The sequence below is a fragment of the Salvelinus sp. IW2-2015 genome, linkage group LG20 (genome assembly GCF_002910315.2).
Source record: "Salvelinus sp. IW2-2015 linkage group LG20, ASM291031v2, whole genome shotgun sequence".
Taxonomy (NCBI): domain Eukaryota; kingdom Metazoa; phylum Chordata; class Actinopteri; order Salmoniformes; family Salmonidae; genus Salvelinus; species Salvelinus sp. IW2-2015.
This window is the reverse complement of record NC_036860.1, coordinates 6,094,421-6,107,882: the sequence shown is the minus strand read 5'-3', so window position 1 is coordinate 6,107,882 and position 13,462 is coordinate 6,094,421. Positions and strand designations below refer to the sequence as shown.

Genomic DNA, 13,462 nt, shown 5'->3' with positions numbered 1-13,462 from the left:
CTGTTACAAAACCACCCACTACTTTGGTWACTGTTTATCATTAATGGCAGACCGGATTTGTTTTCTCCCCCTCCAAAAAYGCTTCCATGCACACAGACTAGGGATGGGCATTTGAAATATTTTCACTTTTCGAATAATACAATATATATATATATTTTTTTTTTATCGGATATCCGGATAGTCGAAAAACGTGTTTTTTGGTGAAACTTTTGTAAAACTCTGTTTGCTGCTGTAGCAGGGGGACGGGCAGGGGTCAGTGTGTGTGAGACCGCACTCCCCTTCCTTGTCTACAAGTACAACAACTCCTAGCCCAGAGTGGAACTCAGGTCTAAGCTTATAACGTATACCCACCTTGAGAGTTATGTCCCGCCCCGCTGTTGGCTTTTCATTTGAAGGGGTYGTGGTGGCATCAAACTATTTGATTGAACACTTTCTTGGGCACTGCTCGGCCATGCACACGGCAGCCTTTGCATCAGAACCATCTACCGATTACGGATACAGTCCAACGCGAGACACGTGCTGCTATAACAGGTACAGTCATTGGCAGAGTAGTAATCTCTCACGCTTCTCCTATGTAATGCCCTACAACGGAACAGTAACTGTATACGTGACGGCGAGCTTCAGATGAAACACCAGTCTAACTTCCCTCATTTCTATTCCTTTATGCATTGATTAGAAATGTCCCCACTCACCTGCTAGGCTACATACAGTATGGAGCCTCTGACAACAGTCTAACTTCCCTCAGTTTCTATTCCTTCATGATTAGAAATGTCCCCACTCACCTGCTAGGCTACATACAGAATGGAGCCTCTGACAACAGTCTAAACTTCCTCATTTCTATTCCTTTCATGATTAGAAATGTCCCCACTCACCTGCTAGGCTACATACAGTACGGAGCCTCTGACTGTAGTGCCGCTTTGATTGCCTCACAATAAACCAAATCAAACTGTGTCACATGCGCCGAATACAACAAGTGTAGACTTTACCGTGAAATGCTGACTTACACGCCCTTAACCAACAGTGCAGTTCAAGACGAAGAAGATATTTACCAAGTAGACTAAAATAAAAAGTAACACAATAAGAATAACAATAACAAGGCTGTATACACCGGTACCGAGTCAGTGTGCAGGGGTACAGGCTAGTTGAGGTAATCGGTACATGTAGGTGGGGGCGAAGTGACTATGCATAGGTAACAAACAACCAGCGAGTAGCAGTGTACAAGAGGGGGGGGGGGGGGCGGGGGGGGGGGGGGGGGGGGGGGGGGGGGGGGGGGGGGGGGGGGGGGGGGGGGGGGGGGCGGGGGGGGGGCGGGGGGGGGGGGGGGGCGGGGGGGGGGGGGGGGGGGGGGGGTGTCAATGTAATAGTCCGGTGGCGATTTTATGAATTGTTCAGCAGTCTTATGGCTTCGGGGTAGAAGCTGTTGAGGAGCCTTTTGGTCCTAGACTTGGCGCTCCGGTACCTTGCTCGTGCGGTAGCACAGAAAACAGTCTATAACTTGGGTGACTGGAGTCTCTGACAATTTTATGGGCTTTTCCTCTGACACCACCTATTATATAGGTCCTGGATGGCAGGAAGCTTGGTCCCAGGGATGTAGTGGGCCGTTCGTACTACCCTCTGTTGTGCCATACGGTCAGATGCCGAGCAGTTGCCATACCAGGCGGTGATGCAACCGGTCAGGATGCTCTCAATGGTGCAGCTGTAGAACCATTTGAGGATCTGGGGACCCATGCCAAATCTTTTCAGTCTCCTGAGGGGGAAAAGGTTTTGTCGTGCCCTCTTCACAACTGTCTTGGTATGTTTGGACAATGATAGTTCGTTGGTGATGTGGACACCAAGCAAACTTAATGATGGTGTTGGAGTCGTGTTTGTCCGCGCAGTCGTGGGTGAACAAGAAATACAGGAGGGGACTAAGTACACACTCCTGAGGGGCCCCAGTGTTAAGGATCAGCGTGGCAGACGTGTTGTGGCCTACTCTTACCACCTGGGGGTGGCCCGTTAGGAAGTACAGGATCCAGTTGCAGAGGGAGGTGTCTAGGGTGTCTGGGAGGATGTTGTTGATGAGAGCCATGACCAGCCTTTCAAAGCACTTCATTGGCTACAGACGTGAGTGTCATGGGGCGGTAGTCATTTAGGCAGGTTGCCTTTGCTTCCTTGCGCACAGGGAATATGGTCGTTTGCTTGAAACATGTAGGTATTACAGACTCAGTCAGGGAGAGGTTGAAAATGTCAGTGACACTTGCCAGTTGATCCGCGCATGCTTTGAGTACATGTCGTGGTAATCAGTCTGGCCCAGCGGCTTTGTGAATTTTGACCTGTTTAAAGGTTTTGTTSACATCGCCTACCGATTTACACGAGTGAAATGTGTGAGGGCTACCAGTGTGTCTTTTTTTTATTTTTATGGGGTGCACATCATAAAAACTATATTAAAAAGTTTGTTGTTTTATTAAATGAAGAATGTCAAATGTCACGGTATTTAATTGTATGTAGTAATGTCACATCATGGATCATTTTAGTTAATTCAGACAAAGCCTATTCAATGTTAAAATAGGCCTACACATTTTTGCAGCAGAAAATGTACACTCGCAAATAATCAAATACTAACGTCCGTTTGATTAACCGGGCCCATCCCTAGCACAGACCACATGAATTACACATTAGCATTAAGCACAGAGAGTAGTCTTGCTCAATTCATGATACCTCCGCTGCTTATTATGGGTTGTGCTTCTTCCCAATGGGGAGAGACCCTCTCATAGCCTGTGAAAGGAGGGTAGGGCGAAGAGAGTTTGATGAATCTCTTCTCCCTACAAGCATAGATGGGAGTCGATAAGACTCCCACGGCCGGGAAMAAATATTTTCAGCTGCCTGGGCTTGCAGAGACTTGCATCATGTGGATGGATTCGTTCTCACAGAAGGGCCAGTGCCAGAGAGGCGGGCAGAGAGACTCCAGAAGCTCACTGTTAAGGCAGCGGGCAGATGGTCATTACTCACTGGGGGTTCAGGGAGGACAGATATCCATCATTCAGATTCAGCCAGAGATGCAATTACAGTTCAGGGAGCGGTACCATCCTCCATCTGGGTCACAGCGCCTTGAAACAGAAGGCTGGGAAGTGCCTATCCACAGACGGATGGAGGGAGACTGAGGTGAGAAGACCAAAAACCTTTCATCAGTCATAAATACTGGGCTGTGCCCCAGACCTCAGACACTACAGAGTGGCCAGAATGGCCAATAGCTTTGTCCTAACTTCTTGACGCTAGGGGTCAGATTTTTTAATTTATTTTTTTAAATAACGTTCCCAAGGTAAACGGACTATTTCTCAGGTCCAGATAGTAGAATATGCATATAATTTACAGATTAGGATTGAAAACAATCCAAAGTTTCCAAAACTGTCAAAATATTGTCTGTGAGTATAACAAAACTGATTTTGCAGGCGAAAACCTGAGGAAATCTAAAACGGAAATTATTTTTTAATGTATTTTTAATTTTTAATCTGTGTTTCATTTCCCGACTTTCTTCCATTTAAAGGGGTATCAACCAGATTCCTTTTCCAATGGCTTCCTCAGGCTGTGACCAGGCTTTAGACATAGTTTCAGGCTTTTATTTGGGAAAAAATGAGCGAGATTTTTCAAAACTAGTCAGGTGTCCTTTGATTAGTTCCTGCGTGCGAGAGGGGTAGCTCTCCATTTTCTTTCCCTCTTATTGAATAGGTTACGGTCCGGTTGAAATATTATCGATTATGTWTGTTAAAAACAACCTGAGGATTGATTATAAAAAACATTTGATATGTTTCTACGAACATTACGGATACTTTTTGGAATTTTGGTCGAACGGAACGAGGCTGTGGTTTTCTGAACATAAAGCGCAACCCAAATGGCGTTTTTGTTATAAAAGTAATATTTATCGAACAAAAATAACATTTATTGTGTAACTGGGAGTCTCGTGAGTGCAAACATCCGAAGATTATCAAAGGTAAGCGATTCATTTTATTGCTTTTCTGACCATGCTAATTTGGAGCTAGCTGTTCTAGCATTGATTGATARACTCACAAAAYKTTGGATTGCTTTCGCTGTAAAGCATATTTTCAAAATCTGACACGATAGGTGGATTAACAACAAGCTAAYCTGTGTTTTGGTATATTTCAATTGTGATTGCATGATTATAAATATTTTTAGTAATATATTTGGCGCCCTGCAATTCAGCGGTTGTTTAGGAAAATGATCCCGCAAAAGGGATCCGTAGCGCCAAGAAGTTAAGAGATCACTCACAAAGGGGCTGCATAATCGAAAAGGAACGTTTTTCTAGGAATTCTAGGTCCATTATTTTGACAGACAGCACTGTTCATTCACTTATCTGTCACTGACACTCAGAACATGACCCTTTGTGAGACCCAGGGATTCCAAAGCTTGTCTGTGTGATTGTGGTGGACTAGCCTGTCGTTATTCCAGACAGCCGTGTAAATCATTGGTTGGGAGGGACTCCGGAAGGAAGGATTTAGAAACAGAACAGTTTGGTCTGGTTTCCCACTGTACTAGACACAGAGCTACTCTTTGATAGTGAAAGGGTATATCGTCCTTAGCATTTACCCCAACGTGATACTTTGCCATCCCATTGAAGTATACAGTACAAAAATATAAAACGCAACATTTCAAAGATTTTACTGAGTTACAGTTCATAGAAGGAAATCGGTCAATTGAAATAAATAAATAATCTATAGATTTCACATGACTGGGCAGGGGCGCAGTCATGGGAGCCATGCTCAGCCAATCAGAATGAGTTTTCCCCCACAAAATGGCTTAATTACAGACATAAATACACCTCAGCACGGTACTGATAAATTCTATAAAACGTTGTTGGAGGCTTATGGTAGAGAAATTAACATTCAATTCTCTGGCAACAGCTCCGTTGGACATTCCTGCAGTCAGCATGCCAATTGCATGCTCCCTCAAAACTTGAGACATCTGTGGCATTGTGTTGTGTGACGAAACTGCACATTTTAGAGTGGCCTTTTATTGTCTCCAGCACAAGGTGCACCTGTGTAATGATCATGCTGTTTAATCAGCTTCTTGAAATGGCAAAGGAGAAATGCTCACTAACAGGGATGTACACAAATTTGTGCACAATATTTGAGAGAAATAATATTTTTGTGTGTATGGAAAATGTCTGGGATCTTGTATTTCTTTATACCTTGCGTTTACATTTTGTCCAGTATAGTAGACCATCTAGTGTGATTAGCTCCGCAAGATTGACACTTTTGCAGAATTCTTGGGGTAGCCTAATTCCTGAAAATACACCACAATATTATTGTCATTCAAAGGGTTCTAACGCTAAACCACCAGAGTCCTTGAGAATCCCTCTGCCTCCTCTGAGCCAAACCCCTGCCTGCTCTGAGCCAGCCCCTCTGGGTCTTCRTCTGTGTCCTGAGGTGGCTTCTGAGAGAATGTTGCCATGGAAACTACGGTGGGGGCTCATTTGTCACATGATTTCAGTTTGAACGTGGGAAATCCTTTGTTTTGCTAACTTTTTCGTTACTTTCCAGTACATTGCTGGAGGACTACCTGCAGAGACGAGGCCTCACGGTTATCCTGTCTATCCCAGAGAATAGGGACGTTGGCATGGTGTTTGGTAAGGAACCAACGTTTCAGACAGAGACGCTGAAAACTGGCATGATTCTACGGCAATTTTGACTGCAGTGCAGCGCAGGAACTTGCATATACCAATGATGCAAACTAAAGCCTAAATATGGCTGGCCATTAAAACAGGTTGTGGTTCAGCCTAGAGCTGTTCAACAGCTGACTTAAATCTAGTTAAATAAAATAAATAAAAYTAACAGCCGAGACCCATCACATGACCACAAAAAATGGTTTCTGTGTAATACTCTTCACTGTTCATAAATCATACAGAAGATTACATTGCACAACAATGCCTCTCCAACTTCCTCTCTCCACTTATTCAGTGTTCTGTGGCATCAACTTACTCTCTAAATAGAATCAATATGTCCTCATCTTCATAACAGCGTCTCTCAGTCAGACAACAACCACTTCATCAGCTTTAAACAAATCAATACCACTCCCACTATAATTAATACACATATGTCAATCCAGAAAGTCACAAGAAACTCATTGAGAATCCCAGAAAGGCCTGGCTTTTTAGGCATAGTTAGACTAAACAAATGTGATTTTATTGCAGCTTTGTATGTTGTTTATATACACTGCTCAAAAAAATAAAGGGAACACTTAAACAACACAATGTAACTCCAAGTCAATCACACTTTGTGATCAACTGTCACTTAGGAAGCAACACTGATTGACAATAAATTTCACATGCTGTTGTGCAAATGGAATAGACAAAAGGTGGAAATTATAGGCAATTAGCTAGACACCTCCAATAAAGGAGTGGTCTGCAGGTGGTGACACACAGACCACTTCTCAGTTCCATGCTTCCTGGCTGATGTTTTGGTCACTTTTGAATGCTGCCGGTGTTTCACTCTAGTGGTAGCATGAGACGGAGTCTACAACCACACAAGTGGCTCAGGTAGTGCAGCTCATCCAGGATGGCACATCAATGCGAGCTGTGGCAAGGTTTGCTGTGTCTGTCAGCTTAGTGTGAGCATGGAGGCGCTACAGGAGACAGGCCAGTAACTCAGGAGACGTGGAGGAGGGCAACAACCCAGCGCAGGAACCGCTAGCTCCGCCTTTGTGCAAGGAGGACAGGTGGAAGCACTGCCAGACCCTGCAAAATGACCTCCAGCAGGCCACAAATGTGCATGTGTCTGCTCAAACGCCAGAACAGACTCCATGAGGGTGGTTGAGGGCCCGACGTCCACAGGTGGGGTTGTGCTTACAGCCCAACACCGTGCAGACGTTTGGCATTTGCCAGAGAACACCAAGATTGGCAAATTCGCCACTGGGCCCTGTGTTCTTCACAGAATGAAGCAGGTTCACACTGAGCACGTGACAGACGTGACAGAGTCTGGAGACGCATGGAGAACGTTCTGCTGCCTGCAACATCCTCCAGCATGACGTTTGGCGGTGGGTCAGTCATGGTGTGGGGTGGCATTTCTTTGGGGCCGACAGCCCTCCATGTGCTCGCCAGAGGTAGCCTGACTGCCATTAGGTACCGAGATGAGATCCTCAGACCTTGTGAGGACCATATGCTGGTGCGGTTGCCCTGGGTTCCTCCTAATGCAAGACTGCTAGACTCTATGTGGCTGGACTGTGTCAGCAGTTCCTGCAAGAGGAAGGCATTGATGCTATGGACTGGCCCGCCCGTTCCCAGACCGGAATCCAATTGAGCCATCTGGGACATCATGTCTCGCTCCACCACCAACGCCACGTTGCACCACAGACTGTCCAGGGTTGGCGGATGCTTTAGTCCAGGTCTGGGAGGAGATCCCTCAGGAGACCATACGCACTCATCAGGAGCATGCCCAGGCGTTGTAGGGAGGTCATACAGGCCAGTGGAGTCCACACACACTACTGAGCCACATTTTGACTTGTTTTAAGGACATTACATCAAAGTTGGATCAGCTGTAGTGTGGTTTTCCACTTTTAATTTGAGTGTGACTCCAAATCCAGACCTCCATGGTTGATAAATTTGATTTCCATTGATCATTTTTGTGTTGATTTTGTTGTCGCACATTCAACTATGTAAAAGAAAAAGTATTTAGTAATAATTTTCATTCATTCAGATCTAGGATGTGTTATTTTAGTTTCCCTTATTTTTTTTTGAGCAGTGTAATATATAACTGTGTGTGTATATATATATACTAAACACCACAGTTGAAGTCGGATGTTTACATACACCTTAGCCAATACATTTAAATCAGTTTCCACAATTCTGACATTTAATCTTGTAAAATACCCTGTCCTAGATAGGTCAGTTAAGATCACCACTTTATAAAAAATGTGAAATGTCAGAATAATAGTAGAGAGAATGATTTATTTCAGCTTTTATTTCTTCATCACATTCCCAGTGGGTCAGAAGTTTACATACACTCAATTAGTATTTGTAGCATTCTTTAAATTGTTTAACTTGGGTCAAACGTTTTGGGTAGCCTTCCACAAGTTTCCCACAATATAGTTGGGTGAATTTTGGCCCATTCCTCCTGACAGAGCTGGTGTAACAGAGTCAGGTATGTAGGTCTCCTTGCACACAAGCGTTTTCAGTTCTGCCCACAATTTCTATTGCTTGGGGTCAGGCCTTTTGTGAAGGCCACTCCAATACTTTGACTTTGTTGTCCTTAAGCCATTTTGCCACAACTTTGGAAGTATGCTTGGGGTCATTGTCCATTTGGAAGACCCATTTGCGACCAAGCTTTAACTTCCTGATTGATGTCTTGGAGATTTGCTTCAATATATCCCAATTTTTCCTCCCTCATGATGCCATCTATTTTGTAAGTGCACCAGTCCCTCCTGCAGCAAAGAACCCACAACATGATGCTGCACCCTTGCTTCACGGTTGGGATGCGTGTTTTTCAGTTGCAAGCATCCCCCTTTTTCCTCCAAACCATAATGATGGTCATTAATGTCCAAACAGTTGTATTCTGTTTCATCAGACAGAGGACATCTCTCAAAAAAGTACGATCTTTGTCTCCATGTGCAGTTGCAAACCGCAGTCTGGCTTTTTTTTAATGGCAGCTTTGGAGCAGTGGCTTCTTCTTGCTGAGCGGCCTTTCAGCTTATCGTCACAGTCAACTTAGTGTAAATGTAACTTCTGAACACTGGAATTGTGATAGATGTGAATTATAAGTGAAATAATCTGTCTGTAAACAATTGTTGGAAAAATTACTTGTGCCATACACAAAGTAGATGTCCTAACCGACATGCCAAAACAATAGTTTGTTAACAAGGGAAGCTAATAACCTAGATACAAAAAAGTAGCAGTGACTGAGGATTATTTAATTTGAGGCGGACTGCAGAAAGTATCGAGTAGAAGGATTTGTGGTGTCAAGCCTTTTAACCCTGTGCACCTCTCATTCTCTGCTTGAGCAGATGCTAGATTGTTTAAAAAATGCGAACACCAGATGAGGAAGGGGTTAACACCAAGCAGCAAGCGCCCAAGTAGCCTACCCTCCAATTGAGAGCTCCAATGAAGTAAGCAGAAGATTAGTTCTAAAAATACCACCATCTCACCAGAGTAGTTAGACACTAAACCAGCAGCTTTCAGATGCTACAATCTACCACAAACTTAAACACTACATCCCTTCCACTGCAGAGAAAGTGTTTTCCTACACAAAAACAGAATAATTTCTCAACGTGATTAAGTTTGCAGGTCAAAGTTTAGAAGAATTGTGGGGGTCCTGTCTGTCATCCCCAGACTACAGCATGCAACCCATGGTTTGTGAAGTCCAACGTCAAATGAAGATCTGCTCTTGTATCCTCAGTTCAGAAGGGGAGAGGTGTAAACAACAATAAAAGCGGCATCTGACAGTGTGTGTGTCAAATACCTCCTGTGTCCATTATGAGTTCGGAGACAGGTCACAGTTCTGCTCTCCTTAGAGCTCAGCCTCCAGCAGAGTAAACTATCCATCAATTCTAGGGGTGTAGCGGTTCACCAAACCCACGGCTCGGTATGTATTGCGGTTTTGGAGTCACGTTTCAGTTTGGTTTCGGTACAGCGGGGAAATTAAATGCTATTCACAATGTTCAGCATTCACAATGTTCTTGGCATTGTCTGTTGTGACAGAATTGTTATGTTGGGCCTCTCAAGATTCCACTCTGATGCTGCGTTTCGAACTATGTGAGAGGTGGGAAGTTACCTGTTGGAGGGCCATTCAAGTGTATTCTTCCCAGTCCTATATATAAAATGTACCCTTCCCTCGTGGTTATGAACGCACCATGATAGTTGCTCGAGCACGTTTACGAGGGGCTGAAACCCCCCATTCTCAACCACCGTCAATGGTCGCATGTCCGCAGCTATAAACCGAAGACTGGTAGTCTGTTTCTTTTTTACAATCGCTATTGTAATTTCTTTGGCCAGGTCAGAATCAGCTGCCAAAGAATGCTTGAATGCAGAGGGGAGACGACGTTGTTGTTATTTCTTAGCGTTTCTGTCTTGTTCCGGTATACTGGGGCGTCAACATGAGGTGTTGGCAGCTGCATAGGCTATTCTCCTTGAGCGGAACGACACACTGTTAAGCATTTATCCACAACTCTCTGTCCATCGGCGCTGTAATCTACTGGGAAGCCAAAATGTTCCCAAGCTGGAGATTTAAATGATGAATGAAGATCCTCCAATTCTGGTTAATCAACCCRACCACTTGCCATCATACAAAAATAATAAACTTCTGCARCTCACAAAAGTATAGTTTGATATTCGCCAATTAAAATTTAAATGTCGATAAAAAAAGTACGCAAAGGCTCTAGCTGTTTTAACGGAATAGCCTGAAATGGACTCAAGAGACATAGGACTAGTGTTTGTATTTTGGACTGRAAATATCTTTTATGTATTCATTCGGGTTCACGGTATGGACCGAACCGCGGGCCCTGTACCGAATGGTTCGGTACGAATACATGTACCGTTAAACCCCTAATAAATTCCCTCCGGCAGACTAGGCATGAGGTCTTAAAGCCAGTCACGTATGACACCGTGGGTGGTGTTCACTCATCTCAGAGGAAGACTGCTGGCAATGTGTTAGATAACAAAGGTATCAKGGAGGAGATTAAAAAGGCACAAACTGCTCCATCATGCWTGAAATACGCTTATGTCTGTGCACTACAGGGCCAATCGAGGTGGTTAAGGGGTGATGGTGAACATGGCTAATCAGAGGAGGTTAAGGGGTGATGGCTAACATTGCTAATCCTTGCATTGTCGTCTGCAGTCCCAGGCTTTACATGTTGAAATTAGAGATGGCCCACCTCATTACAGCTAGGCCTGTATTTTGGGTAGTGAACCAATGGTCTGTTGAGTGATCAGAGCCTTACGTCTTTCCACGTGGGACTCACCTGCAGACGAGCGTGGCGATGATGACACACCAGGCGGTGCAGCAGCAGTCGGCGTTGGGCTGCTCCTCGCTCTTCTTCCGCCGGCAGCACAGCCAGAAGGAGTAGAAGAGCAGGAAGAGGAGGTCCAGYGCCAGGCAGGCTAGAGCCACGCCTCCCAGCAGCAGGATGGACTGAGGGGGGAACAAGAGGACGATGAGACGTCATCTCACACACATAATGAATAATAGCAACGGAAAGTTTTGCGGTTATTACACACACACAACTGCTGGGGAAAGCTTTCAGAGAGACTATGTAGGATGTAGAGYTACAGGAGCCAAGCATCCAGGATCCATTTCGTGGTCCTAGAACAATATTGTATAATTTAGACACATCTTTCTTTTTTTACTGCATATCTGTTGCCCGTTGGAATGATATTTGGGGAAAGGGGATACCTAGTCAGTTAAACAACAATGCATTCAACCGAAATGTGTCTTCCGCATTTAATGCAACCCTTCTGAATCAGAGGTGTGGGGGGGGGGGGCTGCCTTAATCGACGTCCATGTCATCAGAGACCGGGGAGCAGCTGTCGTTGGGGGTTAACTGCCTTGCTCAAGGGCAGAACAATGCCGGCTCGGGGCTTCAAACCAGCAACCTTTTGGTTACTGGCCCAACGCTCTAACCGCTAGGCTATCCTGCACATCCAGTCTGCAAGGAATGAGAAGCTATTGAATCAGATATACACTCTGACCACCCAGAGAAGTCACATGGCAATGAGATGGTCCCTCTGATTATTAGCTATGCCCTTTGGCTCGTTAGAGCTCATTTACACCAGATCACAGTTAATTAAGGGTTATCGTCATAACTTTGAGAATAACGTAGAAGGCAGAGGAGGAAAAACCTCAAGCCTCATTAAAACCCCCCATCATGAACAAGCACACCACCATAAGACGCATACTCTGACAAAGCCTACTGAAACACATAGAAACCATATAATCTTAGTCTCTAACGTCATCACACATGAATAATCTGTGTGTTTCCCTGTCCTCATTTTGAGGTTTCACTTAAAGCCAGTTCTCATAATACAGGGGAAGGCCACAATTATTTCAAATCAAGCACAAATTTCAAACAGGATATATCCATTACGATGAATCATAAAAACTGAAGATACTGTAAAGCATATTATTCTCCAAATCTGTCTGCTGTACAGTACCTTCAGTCTTATGATTCATCGTAATGGATATAACCTGTATGAAATTTTGGCTTGGCATCAAATAACTTGATTTTTGTGGACCCAGTGAACTCCTGTTTCCATGTGAGCACTTCAAAATGACTGGAATCTTTGGGACGCTCACAAGCTGCCATCTTTCCCTTTCAATGTGTGCAAAGTATGTCTCACCTACTCTGTGTGGGCATACAGAACGGGGTGCTGGAGAGAGCATTGTGTTGGCTCAGGCCAGACAGCTTGTGACTTTATAGGAAGTGGGGTAAAGAGAGTCAGGGTTCGTGTGAGGAGGCGAAGTACTTCTCCACCAGAGGGAAGAGAGAACTGTCTGGAGTGGAGTGACACAGAAAGTCTTGAGTGACCAGGGCCCTGGGGTGACTGAGGGGAAGGCCACTGTCGTTTGGGCTTAGCACCGCTCACTCGCTCTTTACTGCTGTCAGATGTACATTTGCAGTGATTTGCCCATTGCAATACTGTATATGATTAAAATGCCCAGATAGCAGTGGTAATTATTTGGCTTCACTACCTCATGGATATCAATCAGCCCGTTGAGAACAAACATGCATAGGAAATGGTCTTTTAGATTATTGTTCTTCTCCACCTTTTCCTGGTGTTGAAACGCCTTAAATAAGAAATTAATCCAGTATTACCGCCACGTTCCCTCAACAACAGCTGCTCTGAGCTCTTTGACGATAGGAAATTATTTCCAAAATGCAAGACAGCCCCCCCCGCCCCCGCCGACTCCAGCCCCCGCCCGCCCCGCCGCCCCAGCTCCTTTGTTGCAAATGCTAAATAAGGATCTAATTTTAGGGCGCTGCTGGGCTTCAGTCTTCTGTTCATGCGTGCGGACAGTGAAAAGCGAATAAAAAACAAAGCATTCTCCCTAAAATGGAACCGTAGATAAAGGGAAATGAAGGCTCTCGAAGTAAATCCATTAAGACTTCTTGACTTTAATGATATTTAGAGCATTTACTTATCGAGCCCATCGCAGGCAAAAATGCATTAATTCTTGCACAGGAAAAACAAAAGACTTTATTCTGCCAACTGTATGCCAAGTAAAGGTTGTTTAGAAAACAAATAATTCACAGTCCTTGAATGAAAAGGATATATGCAGGAGTTGGTAACTATCTGTTTTATAAACTGGGTGGTTTGAGCCCTGAATGCTGATTGGCTGTCAGCTCCGCGTTGTGTCGTGCGTTAAGAACAGCCATTAGCCGTGGTATATTGGCCATATATCCCCCCCCGTGCCTTGTTGCTTAAATAACACATTATTTTGGATGGTGTTAAATGAGTGTCTGAATGTTTATTTAATCCTCTTCC

The 13,462-nt window shown here is 44.5% G+C and overlaps 1 protein-coding gene across 1 annotated transcript in view; it reads right to left on the bottom strand.

Annotated features, from left to right (window-relative positions):
* LOC111980355 (protein tweety homolog 3-like) overlaps positions 1-13,462 on the bottom strand; it is a 56,250-nt gene that overhangs the window by 27,594 nt on the left and 15,194 nt on the right. The window contains 1 exon segment of the mRNA XM_024011077.3: positions 10,942-11,111. Within this exon segment, the coding sequence (XP_023866845.1) occupies positions 10,942-11,111 (170 nt within the window).